This window comes from Petromyzon marinus, chromosome 4, assembly GCF_048934315.1.
Source record: "Petromyzon marinus isolate PM22_M1 ecotype Great Lakes invasive population chromosome 4, UKy_Petmar_22M1.pri1.0, whole genome shotgun sequence".
Classification (NCBI taxonomy): domain Eukaryota; kingdom Metazoa; phylum Chordata; class Hyperoartia; order Petromyzontiformes; family Petromyzontidae; genus Petromyzon; species Petromyzon marinus.
In genome coordinates, this window is record NC_133670.1 from 14,316,649 (window position 1) to 14,338,140 (window position 21,492).

The 21,492-nt window shown below is 42.8% G+C and overlaps 2 protein-coding genes across 3 annotated transcripts; one reads left to right on the plus strand and one right to left on the minus strand.

The window, feature by feature from the left end:
* The first annotated feature begins 3,896 nt into the window (after positions 1–3,896).
* On the plus strand, positions 3,897–11,872 carry ABCF2 (ATP binding cassette subfamily F member 2). The gene is made up of 15 exons (XM_032946076.2): positions 3,897–4,054; positions 6,653–6,818; positions 7,179–7,388; positions 7,522–7,704; positions 7,943–8,114; positions 8,261–8,356; positions 8,573–8,675; positions 8,789–8,884; positions 9,057–9,176; positions 9,313–9,402; positions 9,654–9,764; positions 9,867–9,929; positions 10,062–10,190; positions 10,297–10,500; positions 10,933–11,872. The coding sequence occupies exons 2-15, from the start codon at positions 6,686–6,688 to the stop codon at positions 11,065–11,067; spliced, it is 1,845 nt and encodes a 614-aa protein (XP_032801967.1). The 5' UTR covers positions 3,897–4,054; positions 6,653–6,685; the 3' UTR covers positions 11,068–11,872.
* Positions 11,873–12,165: 293 nt separating this feature from the next.
* PNKD (PNKD metallo-beta-lactamase domain containing) lies at positions 12,166–21,271 on the minus strand. 2 transcript variants are annotated; one of them, XM_032946077.2, is made up of 9 exons: positions 21,163–21,271; positions 17,789–17,904; positions 17,410–17,522; positions 17,034–17,092; positions 16,525–16,614; positions 14,386–14,549; positions 14,179–14,265; positions 13,518–13,633; positions 12,166–12,994 (listed from the first exon to the last, which is right to left on the minus strand). In XM_032946077.2, the coding sequence occupies exons 1-9, from the start codon at positions 21,198–21,200 to the stop codon at positions 12,818–12,820; spliced, it is 960 nt and encodes a 319-aa protein (XP_032801968.1). In that variant the 5' UTR covers positions 21,201–21,271; the 3' UTR covers positions 12,166–12,817. The 2 variants fall into 2 exon arrangements, with proteins under 2 accessions (XP_032801968.1, XP_075913775.1); XM_076057660.1 differs by having other exon boundaries at positions 14,386–14,573.
* Positions 21,272–21,492: the final 221 nt, after the last annotated feature.

Sequence of the window (21,492 nt, forward strand, 5' to 3'; positions counted from 1 at the left end):
GGGCGAATATGTATACCTCATTTTTGCTAATAGAGTGTCGACTGTAAATGCACATATTGATATAATTCCATGCAAAATGCTACTTTTAATTATGCAGCACAGTAATTAAATCATTAGATGCTTTGAATACCGTGGTTTTTCAATCCAATTGAGTAATTATCTTGTATACTGTATATGCATCATGCTGGCCTGCCATTTTACCATTAGAATAATGTACTGGCGTGCTTCTTTGCTGATACAATATGAGTATTTTATCAAAATAGTAAATCAATGTAAATGCTGGGCAGTAATTTTGATTTTTTTTATCGCTGAATAATTAAGCTACTTCAAATAGTATTCAGTTTTTGTACTTTGTATCTTACTCTCTGTATATGCAATATCAAAACTAGAAACTACGTTCAAGGGACCTCTTTTGCCAGTACCAAAATATGATAATAGGGTTTTCCCCTTTTTTCTGGCAACAAAACAGGTGTTAAGATGTTAAAACACCAAACTGAATCTTTTAGAAGGAATCATGTCTACATTAACCTCAATACTTGTGGTCAGAATCCAAACAAAAAACATACTCTGATAATATATGCATTGTCCTTGAAAGTGATTGGTCCACACCAGAGACAGCTTTCTTTTGAGCCTCGTCTCAAACGGTGTTAGACCAGAGGACGCCAAAAGGCGTACAGCACAAAGACAAGCATTATACGTTTATTGTAAGGTTGCCTTTCACAGGACAAACACAAAAGTATTTTTGCATACCCAAATGACATGCACCTTTTTTCCCTAAAGCACAGTTATACCCGTGTTCACCTCTTTGGAAAACATTATGTGTGTGCTTAATGTAAAGATAATAGTTTTGACTATGACAGTCCACAATGTATTAGGTTGGAAAGTGGGTGTCTTTATGTCGTGTTATATTTCCCAATGCGAGGCAGCTCCCAGCTTCGTATATAGCAAACTCTCGCCACCTGCCGACTGCTCTATTATTAACCACTTAGTTAAGGCTAAAAATACTACAGTACATCACTACCTCCTTGGAGATCACACACTTATAAACTTTAAATATGGTATCAAGATTAAATATCACTCGGTTAATCCTGTTTAAACACTCAGCACATAGTAATGCACTCATATCTTTGTTCGCCAAGGGGTAACATTGTGTTACCAGTAAAAAGTCGTTTTTTTCCACACTTAACTTACAATGACGTGCCACCAAGTGTCGGTTTTCTTTATATCCTCAATTAGCGTTTGCTTTTCTCGCATGTTGTATGGGATTTGCGCATGTCCCCTTTGTGTTCAAAATTTGGATAGCGTGTGATGGGGTAAAGTGTGGGGACTCCCACCTCTTCTTACAGCTCGGCAAAAAAACAGGGGCAAAAAACACCCTCCAGAGGGATTATCTCGAGATCTCTGGCAAATGGAAGCCCTAACCGCCTAACGTCAGCGTGCCCAAACAATCGCAGAGATGCACCTTTACCCATCATAAAAGGAGTGAGGGACAAGGGTAAACACACTTCCATGACACAGAGCGAACGACAACGATGAGAGGCAGCTATTGGCAAAGAACGGACTCGAGCTTGTGTTTGAACGTGTAAAGGTTTATGCCGATGGCCAGGGGCGAATCGTAAATAGAAATGATCTCTAATCAGGTTTACTGGGAATTTAAACACAAGCCCTTTTGTTGTCGGAGCGCTGGGTAATAGGGGAAGTTTAGTAGAGCGAGATGAGCAGGGGAGGGATAAACAGGGGTAAGTCTGTGGAGGATGTTGAAAACATGGTTTGCAATTGATATGCAGGGTTGGGGAGCCAGTGGAGGAATCTGAGAATTGGGATGTCACATTCATGATGAGCCAATCCATTCTGAATCATCTGGAGCCAAAACGGGTCACGCTCAATGGGCTCACCCATCTACAAATATATCATGTGTATTGGATATAAACTTATAGGTAACTCCAATTCTTCTTCATTTCATTGGCGATCCCGATTGGCCTTTGGTGCGGACCCACGACAATACTTTACACGAATGTGAAAACATCCCCCCCAAATCGTGCTGTCAACCCCAATGGTTTAAAATGTGTGGTGGGCCTCATACACTGACTTCTGTTTTATTGGCGAAAGTGCCCCCCCCCCATCACCTTTGAAAAGAGTGAACACTGCATTTCAAAATCATCTGCAGTGGTGAGTGCCGAGTCCAAACTTGGCGAGCACGTCACCAGCCCCCCTCCGTGTGTTGAGTGACGCGCTGTAACAGGATACAATGAATCTGCGACGGAATTAATTATAAATTATGTTAATGTAGAAGGCCCATATATGGAGTCATCCGGCGTGGGATTTGCCCGTATCAGGAATTGTGGAACGGGAATCGACGTATTTTTAACGGTACAATGATCGATTGAACGAGAATCGATCTATTTTTAAGGCTACAAAGCTTGATCTATACTCGAACGCATCGCTGCGAAATGTAAAATCTTATAGAGAAATCTTTAGTGATTTATTGACCGAAGAAAGCCCATATTTAAACCGCCCCTTGACGCTGATCGGATTGCTTGCACATGGACAATAATGAATCGCTCATCATGTCCCGGATTCATTTCACGCCTGTTGCAGCGCTCCCCACCAAAGCAGAGCCCTTTGACCCTTTGAGTGCAACTGTCCCCCACGTGGGCTGACCCTCATTGGAATACAATGACGTCGCCTATAATCTAAATGTTGTGGCTTGGCTCTCCAACCAACACACCTGTGTTTTGCTGTACTAGGAAGGAATTTGCATGTTCTTTTTACATGACAAACCTTATCAATTGGCTGTGCCGGGTGGTGGCGGGTTTAACGACACATATATATTTGCGCGATTTATCACAAAAAAAACTGGATTATGTGGATGATATCGGTCCCGAAAGCCTACGTGTTAAAACTCAAATCTAATCAATCAGAAGCACCACCACTTTTTTTTAAACCCATAATAAGAGAGGAGGGGGGGGGGTCAGATCAGGTAAATGTAAATGTTGAGTCGTTAAAATCGCCATGTGTGTGGTTAATGCGGACATGATTCCTTGCCAAATGTTTCTGTTTGGTGTTTTAACATCTTAACACCAATTATTTGGTTCTTTCGGTAAAGTCAATGCAACTGCTGCCGCAGATACAGATTCGTTCATGAAGCCATCCCTATATACAGACACAATTTAAACCGAGATGGTTAAAAACTCAGCAATCATTGTAAAGATGTCATCAACCACCTTGGGTCGTGACTTGATTTGTGTTTTTTCTTGTCAATCTCCACCATCAGCAGTGTGGGTGTGTGGAGCGAGTTGTAATGATTGCCTGGTGGCCCTTTGGTGTAGTTGCATGTCTTTTCTTCAACATTAACATCAGCTGCCCCGCACATGCTGCTGACACACTTGGGCTACGCCCATCTCTAAACCTTTATCAAGTTTAATCTTGATTTGAAGTTTGCCTTTAGAGGCTAACCCCCCTTTTCCTGATGACGACCGCTTGTGTTGCGATCGAAACGTCGTGGTTTTTGTGTTTAGTTTTTTTTATTACTGAAAGAACCCGAATAAGTATACATTATAGACTGCCAGTACGCTCACTCAGGTTCAGTTTAATAACCATTGCTACATTCTACATTAAAGAATGCCAATACGCTCACCAGCTTAAAAACCAGACTACAGTCTACATTATAGACTGCCAGTACGCTCACTTTTATTATGTTTATATTATTTTCTATCTACGTGACTTTACCGAAAGAACCAAAGAGTATGAATTCCTGCAGCCACGAAAGTTTTAAGTCAAAATTTATGAATGACTTTTTAAAACCATTTGCTCCCCCCTACCCCCCCCCCGACGAGCAGGAAATTACGTCACCGCGAGCGTGGATCGACCCCCCGCGCCGTGACGTCACGCCGGAGGTGACGTCACCGGCTTCCACCTCTTCCGCCGGAGCCGGCGTCTGCTCGGTCTCTCGTCCCGCGCGCTCCTCCCTCGGCCGCCGCCACCGCCGTCGCCATCGTCGCCATCGTAGCTCGCTCGCTCGCTCGCCCCTCACCCCTCCTCGCATTCGCCCGCTGTGAGTCTTAACGCTCGCCGCGAGTCGTGGCCGCGTCGCGAGAGAGTCGCGACCGGCGTGGGTGACCGCGCGAGGCGCTCTTTGTGCGAGGCGGCTGCGACTCCGCGGCCTTGCGGCCTCCTCGTGGCGCGGCCTCCTCGTGGCCTTAGGCCGCCGCCGTCGCCGCCGCTCTGACCTCCTTGGTCAGAATCAGAATACTTATTTATGCTGGGGGTGTCTCGCTCAGTCGTCCCTGTTGCTTCCCCTATCCCTCGCCTCTCCTGGTTTACCCGTTCCTCTGACTTGAACCTGCCTCGGCCTCTACCGGCTCTTTACCCGGGACTAATCCTTTTCATCCTCATCTCCCGGTCACTTATTATTTCGCGACCCGCTGCTTATGCGGTCTTCTCCAGCCTCGTCACTGCGTTCGTGGTCTCTCCCCGGACGTTTCCTTCCCCCTTCCGTCCCTCCCCTTGATCCTAACCTTTCCTAACCTCGACCGCCATTTAGCGACTTTCGTCTTCTCTTTTCCGGGCGCTCCGAATCTCCTGATCCTCGTGGTTTTCTCCGGTCTCCTTTGTCTTCCTCCGCCTATGCTGGCCTTTCGTTGTTTTCTTCTTTGGCGTGATCTCCCTTACCCGTTCTCTCTCGATCTGCGCAGCCATCTGTGATCAAAGCAAAGCGGGTTCTCAAGTCTAATTGATCATTTAAACCCGGCCAGGGGTGACTGGGCAAAATTTTTAAACGTTGGTTCCACAGTTAAATTTGCTAAATTCCACCGCTGATAATTAAACACATTGGACGACGATGCGACGACCATTTCCCAAGCACAGGACCATTGTGGGAGCGTTACCCCTAGTGTGGATATGCGGTAGTGTAAGGACTACAACTCTTTCCGCAGTTGATTCCTTCAAGGATGCGTTTACTCTTACGAAAGATCCGATGGGATTCTTTCGTCTTGTGACAATAACGTCGATACAATTGTTGAAAAGGAAAACAAAAACAGCCCCGTCTTTTTAGCTCGCCGACCTCTCCCGTTGTCTCCTGCGATACGTTACGGGCCCCGACCCTCCCCGTCTGCAGTCGTGCCATTCTTGGCTTCACCGTTGCCTTTCTTTGGCCTTATCCAGCAATTATGTCTTTGTCCTCAACTTCTCACTCTCCTCGGTCGATCATTTAACTCTCGGTCTAATTCCTCTGGGTCTCTTCGCTTGCCTACCTATCCCGACATCTGCTGATTCCCCACAATATCCTCTCTCGTTATGAATGCCTCCCCAAAGCAATAAAAAATGTGGGACTGACATTGACTCGATCTAGCGATGCAACAATACATCTAGCACACAAGCTTATCGCGCTATCTCAATACGGAACCTCCTCTCTGGCATGGTCTCTCCTTTTGGCCATTATATCTATAGCTGCGTGTTCTGCTCAGCCCACTTTTCGCAAGTCAATATGATGTCCCCTGTCTCGTTCTCTGATCCAAGTGTTCTTTCGTTTCTCAATGTAATTTCCAAACTTTCATGCTGCCATAGCTCGCTGTAATGTGAATCTTTTTTGTGTTGATTTGTTCATTCTTTTCTGATTAATTTTTATCTGTTTTTGCGTGTATTGTATCTCTTTAACATGTTTTTTGGTTACAGGTAATTATTTTGTACTGTTTCCCTTCCCCCTCACATATCCATTCATTTGCGTGTCCATTGCATGATTTAAAGTGGTAACATCCATTAAAAAAAAATTCTGCTGTATTTGACGTTTCCCCAGTCAATTGCCATTCACTTTGTTGACTTCTCGCTTGTCCTGGGCCTTTTCCTCGATCAGGCTTTCGATTTTTTTCTCAGCATCTTCCAACTTCCATAATTCCCTTTCAATTTCCTCCAGTTTCTCCTGGCTTTGCAACTCCTCCCCATGGGGTCCACTCACCTATTCTGTTGGCATCTTCTCCCCTCTGTTTAACCTTCTGCCTTGCTAAATTGTATCTTTCACCCTTTTCTTTACAATTCCCTCCGCCCTTAATTCCACTTCTCCCACAAGCACCCCACGCATGCCCTTGTGCTTAGTCTCAGCCTGTGGCCACAGCAAGGATGGTAAAAAAAATAGATTGGACAGTGCTTAGGCCAAGAACACTAAATGCACAGTCACTATTTTGGTTAGTTTATTAATATGCGCTGAACCGTGGTTCGGTGAACTGCTTGCTTTAAAATCTCTTATTTGCGTTTTGCTGCATCGGCTTGTTTGATTTACAGTGCTTTGGTGTACTTTGTGACCACCATAATTGATGTATACTGGATTAATGCAGTTGCATCGTCAGGTGTAGGTGATGGAAAATAAATTACGTCTCGACAGGCTTAGTTAACAGAACCAAAGGATTAAGTTTAATTAATTTTTAAGTGCGGCAATTTGAACGGATTTAACTACAAATCGGCAGTTAACTTGACTCCAGCAGGACCGCAGTGTGTATATTATGTAACATTTTGGCAGTCGTATTCTCATGTGTTCATGTGCATAGGTCTAACGTGATAACTTTGTAAAAAAAATTGTTAATGTATTCAACAGAAATGGTTTTTTTTAAAGAAACCTGCAGTGTGCCACGCTAAACGCATGGCTGTCTCTGGTATGCAGTACTGTGTAGTAGTGTCGAGCCAGCCTTTGAAAATGCCGTCCGACCTGGCCAAGAAGAAAGCGGCAAAGAAGAAGGAGGCGGCAAAGGGCCGTGGGGCCCGGCCCAAGGGCAAGACCAATGCCGAGGAGGAGCTGACCAACGGCGCGGCTGCAGATGGCGAATCTGGTACAGCTTAATACAATCCTTTTGTTAATTATTGTGTAATACAATTTATGTATACAGTGCCATGTTTGCTGTCTTCCTTGATAGGTTAGGTCTGTAGTGATTCTATGTAGCTCAATTAAAATGTCGGAAAATATATTTGATTTAATATCGGCATTCATTAAAGCAGGGATAATGTATCAAGCTTAAAATCATTTTTTTAAAACAGTTATTTGCTTCTCATGATTTACAATTCCTTTAAGTTGTTACTTCACAAATTGTGTAGTATTAAAAAACATGACAATCTATACAATTGTGAGTTAAATTTGTGAGTACAATTCATGTGTTCATGGACCCTTGATGTAATGGCACTGTTTGTGGCAGTTGTAGCACTGGCGGAGCAGCTGGATGAGATGGAGCTCAAGAAAGCAGAAGCACGGGCTTGTACAGGCGTTCTTGCATCCCACCCCAACAGCATGGACGTGCACATTATCAACATGTCACTCACCTTCCACGGCCAGGAGCTGCTCTCTGACACACAGCTGGAGCTCAACTCTGGTCGCCGTTACGGCCTCATTGGCCTCAATGGCACAGGTCAGCTTTGTTTCCCTGGTTTTACCACCATTTGCATAGTGTGCCGTTTCATTAATTTGTCACGATATGATTTCTAGTGTGCAAGGATGTGTGTGATGTGGCGATATGATTTGCATCACTGGTGTCACCACAGGGAAATCGATGCTTCTTTCTACGATTGGCACCCGGGAGCTGCCCATCCCCGAGCACATAGACATCTACCACCTGACGCGGGAGATGGCACCCAGTGACAAGACAGCGCTGCAGTGTGTCATGGAAGTGGACACAGAGCGCATTGTACTGGAAAAGGAGGCGGAGAGGCTGGCCCACGAGGACTGTAAGCGTCTGCTTTCCCTGAAGATCATTTAGTGGTGCTGGGATTGATGTGCTGCCATTTAACCAAAAACATGACTTTTCTATTTTGTTTCATAGGTAATGGGGGGGGGGGGGCAGCATTTCTCGTGATATATTCACACTGGATGTTGTGTTAGATTTAAAACAAATTTTATAGCGAGTTATCTTTTTATGCCTGGACCAAAACAGAATTAACCTTCCTTGGGTTTGTGTTCCAATAGCCGAGAGTGAAAAGCTGATGGAAATCTATGAGCGACTGGAAGAGCTGGATGCATCCAAGGCAGAGATGAGGGCAGCACGCATTCTGCATGGCCTTGGATTCTCTCCAGCCATGCAGCGCAAGAAAATGAAAGACTTCAGTGGTGGCTGGAGAATGAGAGTTGCCTTGTCTAGGTAAAATATAATTCACACTTTTTGCACAATTTTGTTATTTTATGTAGATCATGTCAAATTGATGCTGTGGTATCAAGCACATCAGGTTTTATAGTTGAGCTTGTTTTGTATTTTTATTTCCTGACCGTTGTGTTCTCTGTTTACAGGGCCTTGTTCATTCGGCCATTCATGCTGCTTCTAGATGAACCCACCAACCATCTGGACTTGGATGCATGTGTGTGGCTTGAGGAGGAGCTGAAAACGTGCGTGCACACTTTCTTAAAGCCTACTTAAACACTTAAGTAAAAAATCTGAGATGTAACAACACTTCATACTGGCTGGTTCAGTCGTTATCACCATTTAATGTTGTAAAGTTACGAGTGTGAGGTATTTATGCATTGTTTTTTTACTTTCTGTTCACTTTGTTAATATGGGCATTTGAAAGTAATGTCAAATTCAGTTTATTGTTTTTTCTGTAGGTTCAAACGTATTCTGATCGTCATTTCTCACTCACAAGACTTTCTCAATGGCGTTTGTACAAACATCATCCACTTGCACAACCGAAAGCTGAAGGTTTTCACGGTACGATTTCAAATATAAAGATGTTCTTAATAATTACATCTGCTGTTCATTGGGTGGTAAAAAGTTAAGCATATAGGGGTACGATATTTTTGTTAAAAGTATGCTTTTTGCAGGGGAACTACGATCAATACGTGAAAACCAGACTGGAGTTGGAGGATCATCAGATGAAGAAATTCAACTGGGAGCAAGATCAGATTGCACATATGAAGGTTATTTTCCCATATTGTTTTAAAACCTGGCATTAAGAGTTATTTTAATGTCGGATACATCTACATTTGGCATCTTTGTGTAATTGTGAAGAAAAAGCTGTTTAGATTTAAATTGATATTTGTATTTTTTAAACCCCTTACATTTGTTGTCTGGGTTTTATTTCTTGCACAGAACTACATAGCACGGTTTGGTCATGGCAGTGCCAAACTAGCTCGACAGGCCCAGAGCAAGGAAAAGACCTTGCAAAAGATGGTGGCTTCAGGATTAACGGAGCGCATCGTCAATGACAAGGTTTGTAATGAAAATGTATATTTTTACTGAAATAACTTCCACAGCCAAAAATGTTGTAACAAATTACAAATATGTTTGGTCTTTATATCTTCTAATAATGAAGTGTTATTTTTTTTGGCGTTTTTCGTTCCTATAGACGCTGTCTTTCTTTTTCCCGGCATGTGGCAAGATTCCTCCACCAGTCATCATGGTGCAGCACGTCAGCTTTAAGTACACTGAAGATGGGGTAGGTACCTTGTCCATTACCTCCAAGAAAAATGTCTTAAATGGTGTTGACAGCTTGCCAATGAATGATGAACTAAAAGGCCGAATTCCAGCACTCTTAAAAATGGCAACAGGTTTCTCTTGCTTGGAGTGCGATGAAAAAAATACCTTGAAGCGAAATTCAAACTGACCTTGGCATGGAGTGCAATTCCATTTTAACAAGACTGCTGAAGAACTGTATTATAATAATCTCAATGTTATGTACTTGTACAGCCATTGATCTACAAAGCCCTTGAGTTTGGAATTGACCTGGACTCTCGAGTTGCACTTGTGGGGCCCAACGGTGCTGGAAAATCAACTCTACTCAAGCTTTTGGCTGGAGAGGTGAGAATTCTTTGCATGTTTTTTTTTATTGTACAGTATTTGTAATGCTACATGTTAATTAATGTTATGTAACATGGGATTTACACTTATTTTGTTCTTTAGCTTCTTCCTACAGATGGCATGATCAGAAAGCACTCTCATGTGAAGATTGGACGGTATCACCAGGTAGGCTTATATATTTTTTTAATACAAGTGGTAGTTGTGATTATTAGTGCTCTTGGTCATTGATTTTTACTCTTAGTTTCGTGGGGAATCTTACAGTAATTTGTTAAACCTGCATTCTTTGATATTGCGCAGCATCTGACAGAGCAACTGGACCTTGACTTATCCCCTCTGGACTACATGATGAAGTGCTACCCAGACGTGAAAGAAAAAGAGGATATGAGGAAGATAATTGGCCGTTACGGATTGACAGGAAAACAGCAAGTAAGTAAATTACAGCACTGAAGCTCACTGCCAAACTTGGTTTGTGCAAGTTATGAAATTGGTATGTGTTTATGTATTTCTAACTGTTTGACCATGTACTGTGCAGGTCAGTCCAATCCGGAGCCTTTCGGATGGTCAAAAGTGCCGCGTGTGCTTTGCTTGGCTGGCTTGGCAAACGCCACACATGCTCTTCCTTGACGAGCCTACCAACCATCTGGACATGGAGACTATCGACGCACTGGCAGAAGCCATCAATGAGTTTGAAGGTGGAATGATGCTGGTTAGCCATGACTTCCGTCTCATCCAGCAGGTAATGCAAAAATCGGTGTTTTCATAGCAGGCTTTCGTTTAGGATTATGAATGTCGCTTATTGGACTAAAAGTGGATTGCCATCGTGGGAGATGCTCCCTTTTTACGCAATAATTGTTACATTGTGGTTAAACCTGTAGCTTTGCATTCATTCCATCTCTTTAAGTCTACCACTTGTTAACTTGCAAAAAGGTGTTTTAAATTACATGTTAATCTCTAAGAACTAGAAATAGATGTATATGAAGAAACATCCTCTTTCAGGTGATGTCATACAAACATCCACATTGTTGGATTTCTACTTAATATGCTTTTCACATGCATGTTTTCACATTGCCAAGGGTAAACCAAAACATTACATTGGGGACATGAGTGAAAATTTTGGGTGGATGATTAGTGGGTTACAAAATTCTAACTTGCAAATCTTTTGTTACAGGTTGCTCAAGAGATTTGGGTGTGTGAACATGCAACAATCACCAAGTGGAAAGGAGGCATTCAGGCTTATAAGGAGCACCTAAAGAATAAGGTTGTGGACAATGATCCCAACCTCACCAAGTCTGTTGACATGTGATAAGCTTCTGCAGTGCCAAGGCATGCAAAGCTTGTACTGTGCTGCCTTCAGCTGAATTACCTTCAACTGTAACTTAACCAGAAGAAATGTCTGCACCACCTGTCATTTTCACCAAAAGTGAAAGATACGCTTGCCGTTGGCCCCCTGGCCAAACATCCGATATCAAAAGTAGAAACGTTGAACTCCACATTATAGATTGTGCCAGATATCTTGAGTGCCCAAAGCCTACATTAGTGCATGAAGCTCCTGCACTGTGCCCTGCATAGCTGCTTTTTAAAAAAGCTGCAATACATTAGGACTATTTGTTAATATAAGTCACTGTTTTGTTATATTTTACTGTTATGTAAATACATTAATTATATATCTAATGTGCTTGACTGAGGCTGTAAACTAGCCTTTTGGCGGCCTATAAAATGAATGACTTCGATTGATAACTTAATCACGAAATGCCACGTTTTGAACAATTTAATTTTCCCCACCAATATTTAAGTTGGCAAAGTATGTCGGTGAGGCTGTACAATTGGTCTTGCAGACTGCCCTACCAATGTTTGTGGTATCAGCTCCTGATAATATTCAATGCCGAGTGACGACACTGCTGATGTCATCAGCTTGGCTCGTGTTTTGCACAGGCTCACCATTTGCAGTATTTCAAGAAATATGACCAGTGCAGGAGAACCTATTGCTCTCCAATTATTTTCACTTAATATATTTACTAAGGATGAAATACTTTTTCAGAATGAAATGGTGAAGTATGACTTGTGTACAGCCCACTGTGTATACGATGTAATAAAATATAGTAGAAATACCCTGGAATTTTGGTAATCTATTTACTGCGTGGTTAGATTTTATACTACATTGCACTATAAAATGATGCTGCCAGTTTTAAGGGACCTCTACAGCTGTGACATTTGTAATTTGAAATAGGTTTATAATTGTTCATAAGACACTTTAAAATGCAGGAGCAAAGTAGTACAAGTAGAAACTCAAGCGTTTGATTATCTTGGCTTGGGATTTAATGCAGTAATTGCTTCTGTTGCACCAAATTGAAGTCCTTGTGTAGACAATGCTTATTTATAAAAAATATTCTTAAGGCAGACATCACTGAACTCTTAACATTTAATATCAAAACAATTTGCACAAAGATGTACCCTTTTAACCCAAGCTTGGTTTTTGGCATGTTGATTTGTAAATCATGCAGTAGTGATATTAAAACAGTGTTAAATGTATACAATTTTTTATTCATAATGCACCTATTGCCAAGTATCACCAGTGTATGTGGCTTAACCTGTACATTTTGAAATAGTCCTTTGCAATAGTGTAGCCACTTATGGTTTGGTTCATCTGCCTGACCTGGAATGGTGCAGGACTTTACCAATACATATTGCTATGCTGTACATTACATAGTCTTCAAAGACCCCAAAGTAGGCCACTGTATTGTTTTGTAACCTGAACCTTGAAAGTTTCAAATGAATCGTGGTCCTCAAATGGTTATTCACGTTTCCCATGCAAAGGCAATTACGTAAACTGGTGAGTATTCATCTTCAGATTGACTGCTCAAAGGTTGTACGCAGAGAGCAGTGGAAGACGGTAACATGAAGGAACGATTTGCATCAGACCTGTGGACAGAACATGTATCGATTCTTCAGAAGGTGCTCTGATGGTACTTCACACTGCAAAGCCATTCTTTTGGAGTCCTTGTCAAAATAACAGCTAAAATGCAGCTATGTATGAAGGAGTCTGGTGGTGGCAGCTAGCTTTTTCCTTTGAAGGAGTCCTTGCGATGCCGCAGATCCTCCAGCACTTGTGCATGGAAATCACTCTCCTCGGTTCCTGCAGGCTGAACAAGCCCCAGCACAGCCTGCAATGCCGTGGACCGTGTGCGTAGAAAAGGGTTGTACTGCTTCTCTTCCCCGATGCTTGATGGGCACTAGTGACGGGCACATCACTCTTTTTTAACAATTGGAAGAATCCCAACATGTACCAGTTCACGTATCTCAAAGCAAGATTTGCTTATTTTAGTGTTTCAGAAATATGTAATACTAACAAATATTTTCTAAAGGTACTCGGATGCATTGTTACAAACAAAAATTATGTAAACTATTCAGCAGATACAATAAAAATTGCAATATTTAATGGTAAAAACTGCAAAGAAAACTACCCTAAAGTCACCATATTTTCAAATGTAATTTGGTGATCATCAGTGCCAGTCGCAACCTCCAGAGTTGGAGATGGCATTACAGGAATGTGTGGAGCTTTGAGCAAGTGGGGGTTCACCAGATATTCCATTTTCCTTTCACATCCTAACACTTTAATATAATTTGCAAAACATCCCAATGCAGGACCCTCCTAAAAATAGAAATTCAGCGATGATTTTTCATGGGAAAATTAAGGAAATTTTTGAAAACGGCACTGCCGTGAAATCTCTAAATATCATGTGTGAAGCATCTCACCGTAGACAGCTTCTCTCGTCGCTGTTGTGCAACCCAGTCTAGCTTTTGCAGGATGGCTGGGTTATCGGGCTCCATCTCAACCGCAAAGCTGAGGTTGTCAAGTGCACACTCATGGCCTGCTCTCCAGGAACACAACATTCATGGTGCACGTGGGATTTACACTTCATCACAATTGGCCTTGTTTCAAATTTAAAACATCAATAGTGTGTTGTATAAGATCCACAAATCGTCTGGAAAGCTATTTTATCTCTCTTCAGTATCTTATTTCTTAAATAGTTTTGTAAAATAACATGCTCAATGATTAAAGTTGTACAGAAATAAACATCAAATTGGTAAGAATAATTTCTTTACTAATCGACCACATGAGAACAGGGTATTTTTTTGTGTGATGATCACAAGTTTACAGCTAATAATTTTTGTAATGGCGATAGACTTACGTCAGACTTTAGTAAAGTGCATTGAAGAACTTTAAAGTGTTTTTATTGGTGCTGGATGTACGGTTCCGTAAACTGCTCTAAAATACTAATTGTTTTTAGATATGGGAAACTGGTAACGCGATAAGTCATCGTGAAATTTCATATAGAATCATATCGCATTGTGATAAATTATATCATGGAAACCTTATTTACTTTGAAATGGAATCATCAGATGCCCAATGTACCTGGAAATAGCAGTGTGCTGTCTGCCAGACTGCTTACAATGTCTAGCGATGACAACATAGTCTCCGGTGTTCCTTCAAACATTCTGCCTGGTGAAATAACAAATACAGTAAAATTACAAAAAAAATCAAGTTACACTATAACATAAAGCAGCAGTGGAATTACTATAAATTGTGGTAAATAAAATGTAGGCGATTTCACAATCTTACCACAGCCAGCGAGAAAAAGTAGGTCTCCAGAGAAGAGGCAGTCAGGGGCACCAAAGGGTTGGCCATCCAACACGTAAACCATGTGCCCCACCGTGTGGCCTGGGGTGAATCGGGCACGGAAACAGAGCCGTCCAAACCGCAGCTCCTCTCCATCAGCCACGGGGCTGCAGTCCATACAGTTGATCCCACTTACACCAGTGCACATATGGGCTTACTACAAATACCACTGTATTGCCATGCTACTTTTGTATACAAGTACATTGGTGTATTCCTTAAATAATGCAGTTTTTTAATGACTTTGAAATATGTGATGCAAAAGATTAATATGAATTTCTTGTGGAGCCTAGTGCCACTTGAATAAAGGATTCATGATCGTAAAAAAATAAAGTTAGTGTTGTGATGGGTCAGAGGAGCAATGATATTAAAGGAATAACACTATCAATTTTAAAAACCTCATAAAAAGGAACGGTGGTAAATGTCAGTATCCATGAAAGTATTAATATTTAAAATAATTTTCTATACCCCTTTAGTCTCCATCACTATATTTATGACTGAACAGGTATACTTTTACATCGTCAAATATTCCATTACACACAAATAATATTCCACCATTCAAAGTGATCATTCGAATGACCATCCGTGCAGCCAATCTCATAAGATCTGACAACTTAGCGTGATTGAGCGTGAGTTTGCGACAACTCCTGTAATCCGCGGTGGTGGTGGATCCTAAAATGTCACTTTTCCGCTGATTCTTGGAGCTCTCCCATAAACTATGGTGCACTGCGGAGATGCAAAGATAAACAACTGCTGAGAGACAAATGGAGATGCAGACAAAATGGAGCAAAATTTGTTTTTGGTGTATATCACAGACTGCTAACGTTATTGTGTTGAGTAGTTAGTATTTTTGCATGGGTTAGACTTAAAAATTAAGTCTTGTATGCAAAAATATTTAACATGGGTTTCAGGAGAAACAGTGAAACTACAATATTTTTTTGTGTATTATTGAAGTTTATAGTCACATGCAATACTTATGCAATCCAAATTTTCGCCACATTAACAGAGTTGCGCAACTAAAAACCCCAAATATCGATGATACACCACCATGGCGCAAATGTTTTTGCTGCAAATTATTGGATTTTGTACGGTGTACTGCAGATTATAGGATCCATGGCTAGGTCTTGCCATGAGTTAATCGAACTCTGCTGCACTTGGATGGGAGATTACCTAGAATTACCAGCTTTAGGGTTGGCCTGCAAGGTGGTCACGTAATGAGTCGGATTAATTTGGCTATTCTTGCTTCTTTACACATGGTAAACACCAATTGGTCACAATTGTACTGTGACTTGTCTTTAATTTTCCATTTATTAAGGCAATGTGCCCATCGGCCCATTGATGTTCTTATGTGGTTAATAGTACACCAGTGTCTTTGAGGAATGTTAAAGCAGGGGGGGGGGTGCGATATTTGTGTCTCGAAAGAGGTGTTTATTCTGGACATTTGCGTTGTTCCACTCTGTTCGCCAGCATTTTTCTGGATTTGGGTGAGATCCAAGGTTGGTGACAGCGTGATCTCAGAAGGGAGATCGGGACTTGAGTCAGTTTCAGTTTAATTTATTAGGTATAGCCGAGGTACATTGTTGAGGTCTTAGTTGATGGGCAAGTTGTTGTTGGCAATACAATCTGTAAACTCCCTTTTAGTTTGCATGTCTCTGTGGATATTTGGTAGCAGATATTGTACAGTAGTTTAAATGTTCTCAGCAGCTGGATTTGACTTAATGCATCATGTCCCGTATATGTACGTTACATATGCTGGATGAGGGCCTCCCCATGCCGTACGGGACGTGGGTTTATATGAACACACTTGACCACATTGGTCAGTGGGGTTGGCGAAGGTGGAAAGCATAGATTTTTGTTGCACTTCCATCTGCTGACAATGTAGTCTTGAAGCAGCCGTCCTTTGGAATACTGTTCAGGCTAAAATCTGTTTCACTCCTGATCTCTGACAAGATTGGGTGCATTACGGGGGAGGTTTTTTTGTGATTAGCTGAAATGGATGGAGTTGCATTGCACTCAGAACGATTGCAAGTGAATCCTTGATGAATGTTGCAATGTGCGTTTTTTTACAAATAGGAAATAACATACTTAGTTAATCCTGGAATGTTGTCATGTGGGCAACCATATACAGGACACTTGTAAATCTTCCTTAAAACCTGATTTCCTCCACTGTGGTCCCTTGAAAGAAAACATCGGAACAAAATGCAGTATTTAATGCAAGATTTATAACAGTAATTTTTATATCTCAACTGCCCAATAACACCGTCATCCAAACATTAGTCTGAAGGTTGCCTAAGGCAAAATAAATTCTCATCCACCTGTCTTCTGTGTGTATTATTTCCGCAGAAAGTTATTTTCAATACAAAACTGATTATTGGATATCTATCCTAACAATGTAAAAAACACATTTATGGTGTTTTATCATGATATCGACTTCTCTCGTGTCAAATACATTTATAATTGCTTCTCCTTGACATTTTAAGATATGATTAACTTTTTTCTGTTTTGACAGCATGGTTTAATTTCTTTGCCGTTTAAAAGTTATGGCTTTTTTCAGTTTGAGTGCAAGTCCGCATCTCTCACGTCCCAGTTCTTACCAGTGTTTGTGAGTGGCCAAGATAGCCTCGAGAGTGACACCTTCTTGTTCTATACAAACCTGTAAAAAAATATCAAATGTATCGTTTGAATATACATGCACGAATGCATACAAGCATACCTGGTAATAAATGGGATGGCTGTCCAGGTTGTACTGCATGTTGTTCAGGACAATGGCCCACGTTTCACTCCACGTATTTGGGTGCTTTTTCAGAAAATCATAACAAAGGGAACTAATTCCTTAAGAAGCTCCCAGCACATGGAGCAAACCGTCAGACATGTCAAACAACACACGGTACAACACAAATAACCATCGGAGAGCTATACAGCACAACTGCCATAGTCTACACACCAGTGCATGGGCAGATGATTACAGACCTCTATGGCTTGCGGGTCAGAAGCGTCCAATACGACGGCAGTCCTCGACTCCAGATCCGTCACCATATATCCGTAATTATCCGTCATAATGGGCACGGGGCTGATCATCAGGCCTGTTCAATTACACAGGCAGTTAGATGCACGTATTAAACAGCCATTCAACATGAGTAAAGTTCACTTAGAATATTTGCATTTTTTTTATTTATTTTACTGTAATCATTGTATTCATTAATAACATATCAAAGTGTACAATTCATTTTTTTTATATATATGTTTTAATGAGTTACATATCGAAGACGTGATAACACATCACAATTTCAATTTTAACAGCTAGAGTACCGTACTTTAAAAGGTGTGTGCAATGAAAGGGTGAACGCACCATTAAAAATGACTGGCTTGACAGTTGAATGTCCCCCAGGGAACTGTTCCCTTGCCTGCTTCAATTGGCGCTTGTGATAGACATACCCCAACTTCGTCTTGGTATACAGCGTGTACCTGGTGGGTCAGCAATCGATGTGGACACGGAAAATTAATGTGCAGGGACAAGTGGTTGACACTGGGAAATGAAACAGCGACCAGAGATAGATCTATCTATGAGTCTGCGTCAGCCACAGAACAGTAATACAGCAGTAGGTCTCAGCTTTGGAGGGGGACCATAGCAGCACATCTCCGGGGATTCCCTCAGTTCACAGCGAATGATCACAGTGTCTAAACTGAAACCATGTCACGCCACACCCAATAGGGCCCGATTGATCCAACTGGAGTGTCAAAAGGCCCATGTGAATCACAAGTTGAAAACAGTGAAAGCACAGTATGAAAAAACAATAGGTTTTACCCTTTCTGGCAATAAAACAGGAGGTGTTAAGATGTTCAAAATACCAAATAGAAACCTTTTGCTAGGAATCCTGTCTGCATTCACCACACACAGTACTTGTGGTGAACATGCAAACAAACATGCTGATAATATATGCACTGTCTTTGAAACTGATTGGTCGACACCATAAACAGCGTTCTTTAGGGCCTAGTTTCACCAGTGTCAAGACTAGAGAATGCCATAAGGCGACCAGTACAAAGACAATGCCACTTTCAGAACATGTATAGCTCGGGGTGAGCAGCTACAAAATGATAAATTTTTGCCAGTATCAAAGTATGAAAAAACACCTGTTTATTGCCAGAAAGGGTAAAACCTATTCTTACTTTTTCTAACTTTGATACTGGCAAATAGGCCCCACGAACAGCACGAAATTTTCTTTTATATTGCCTGAAATTAAAGTGGTTTGTGTGGGCGACCAGAAGTTTCGTATGAAAGGGCATTTTTATAACTTAGGCAATGCCAATATAACAGACGGAAAGGATATCCCATGTTAGAACAGTGGCAACTCTGCACACACCATTGTCTAAGCTCTCGCGTCATTGAAGAGCCATTCTTAACAATACTTAAGCGGATTACATCAAAACGAAAAACCGGATTCCAACAATTACAGTGTGTTACGTAACCCATTACATTATTTATATCACTGTTAAGTCAGTGAATGATGGTTCATGACCGTTGCACTAAAAGCACTTCCATTGCTAGAGTACTATGCACATGGATGTCATAACGTGTTACACAGCATTTAGGACAGCATGCAGGAATACATGTCTGTATGCTACAAAGTAAATATTTGCTACACATCCTTAGAGCGATATGAACACTGCACACATTCTAATGCAAGTGTCGAGTGTACAATGTGTGGGTGTATACTGTGTATACAGCACACATGTACATGTACACTGTGTGCACTGCCACGTGCAAATTTGCGTATACTCCACACGTGTGTAAACTATGTGTACTGTCATATGCACATATTGCGTATACCGGCTTCACGTATACTGTGTATGCTGGGCACCTATATACTGTGTAAACTGCATACCAGTATATCGATGTGCATACTGCACATCTGTATACTCCTCTATATTGTATGCGTGTGTATCGTGTACAGCTGTATGCTGTGTATATATACTGCATATCTGTATACTGTGTGCATACTGCACACACCTGTACACTGTGTGCGTGTGTACACTGCACACACCTGTACAGTGTGCGTGTGTACACTGCACACACCTGTACAGTGTGTGTGTGTGTACACTGCACACACCTGTACACTGTGTACACTGCACACACCTGTACACTGTGTGTGTACACTGCACACACCTGTACACTGTGTGTGTACACTGCACACACCTGTACACTGTGTGTGTACACTGCACACACCTGTACACTGTGTGTGTGTGTACACTGCACACACCTGTACAGTGTGTGTGTACACTGCACACACCTGTACACTGTGTGTATACTGCACACACCTGTACACTGTGTGTGTGTGTACACTGCACACACCTGTACACTGTGTGTATACTGCACACACCTGTACACTGTGTGTGTACACTGCACACACCTGTACAGTGTGTGTAGACTGCACACACCTGTACACTGTGTGTATACTGCACACACCTGTACACTGTGTGTGTGTACACTGCACAAATCTGTACACTGTGTGTATACTGCACACACTTGTACACTGTGTGTGTGTACACTGCACACACCTGTAAACTGTGTGTACACTACACACACCTATACACTGTGTGTGTGTACACTGCACACACCTGTACACTGTGTGTGTACACTGCACACACTTGTACACTGTGTGTATACTGCACACACCTGTACACTGTGTGTGTACACTGCACACACCTGTACAGTGTGTGTACACTGCACACACCTGTACACTGTGTGTGTGTACACTGCACACACCTGTACACTGTGTGTGTACACTGCACACACTTGTACACTGTGTGTATACTGCACACACCTGTACACTGTGTGTATACTGCGCACACCTGTACAGTGTGTGTACACTGCACACACCTGTACACTGTGTGTGTGTACACTGCACACACCTGTACACTGTGTGTGTACACTGCACACACCTGTACACTGTGTGTGTGTACACTGCACACACCTGTACACTGTGTGTGTACACTGCACACACTTGTACACTGTGTGTATACTGCACACACCTGTACACTGTGTGTGTACACTGCACACACCTGTACAGTGTGTGTACACTGCACACACCTGTACACTGTGTGTGGGTATACTGCACACACCTGTACACTGTGTGTGTACACTGCACACACCTGTACAGTGTGTGTACACTGCACACACCTGTACACTGTGTGTGTACACTGCACACACCTGTACACTGTGTGTGTACACTGCACACACTTGTACACTGTGTGTGTACACTGCACACACTTGTACACTGTGTATACTGCACACACCTGTACACTGTGTGTGTACACTGCACACACCTGTACACTGTGTGTGTGTACACTGCACACACCTGTACATTGTGTGTGTGTAGACTGCACACACCTGTACACTGTGTACACTGCACACACCTGTACACTGTATACCACGCGTGAGTACACACACACGAACACAGCAAGGAGTAACCCTGCGGCGACAACAACAACAACCGGCACACGACTGCCGCCTTCACGCTCGCACAATGCAACAGCGGCCACCGCAGTGCAGCAGCAGGAGCAGCAGGGCGCGACATCCATCGCCATCATCACCAAACCCCATCGACACCACCACCACCATCATCACCATCACCACCACCGTAGTCGTCAACCCCAACACCACGAGCACCCCCCCACCACCACCACCGCCAACCCTCACGCCGGCCCGATGCGGCAGCGGCTTACGCGAGGGTGAAGAAGAGCGGCTTCTCGGCGCGGGCCATGGCGCCAGCGCCGCCCGCAGCAGCAGCACAAGGCGCAGCGCCCCGCGTGGACGCTGCGGGAAGCACCCCGAGGGGGGGGAGGGGCGTGGGGGAGGGGCGTGGGGGAGGGGGCGTGGGGGAGGAGGCGGGGGCGAGGAGCGTGGGGGAGGGGCGTGGGGGAGGGGCGGGGGGGAGGAGCGTGGGGGAGGGGCGTGGGGGAGGGGCGTGGGGGAGGGGAAGGGGCGTGGGGGAGGGGCAGAAGTTGCGGACGGGAATCGCCAGGTCATGGTTGGGTCTCTACCCCTGTGGTGTC

What these genes read in the sequence shown, in the direction of transcription:
- ABCF2 (XM_032946076.2), top strand. Translation starts at nt 6,686, where the DNA reads ATGCCGTCCGACCTGGCCAAGAAGAAAGCGGCAAAGAAGAAGGAGGCG. An exon ending in GGCTGCAGATGGCGAATCTG is followed by an intron (nt 6,819 to 7,178) that starts GTACAGCTTAAT and finishes TGTTTGTGGCAG; the next exon opens with TTGTAGCACTGGCGGAGCAG. An exon ending in AGATTGGACGGTATCACCAG is followed by an intron (nt 9,930 to 10,061) that starts GTAGGCTTATAT and finishes GATATTGCGCAG; the next exon opens with CATCTGACAGAGCAACTGGA.
- PNKD (XM_076057660.1), bottom strand. Translation starts at nt 21,200, where the DNA reads ATGGCCCGCGCCGAGAAGCCGCTCTTCTTCACCCTCGC. An exon ending in CAAGCCAGTCATTTTTAATG is followed by an intron (nt 17,523 to 17,788) that starts GTGCGTTCACCC and finishes GTAATTGAACAG; the next exon opens with GCCTGATGATCAGCCCCGTG. An exon ending in CAGCACACTGCTATTTCCAG is followed by an intron (nt 13,634 to 14,178) that starts GTACATTGGGCA and finishes CCTGGAGAGCAG; the next exon opens with GCCATGAGTGTGCACTTGAC.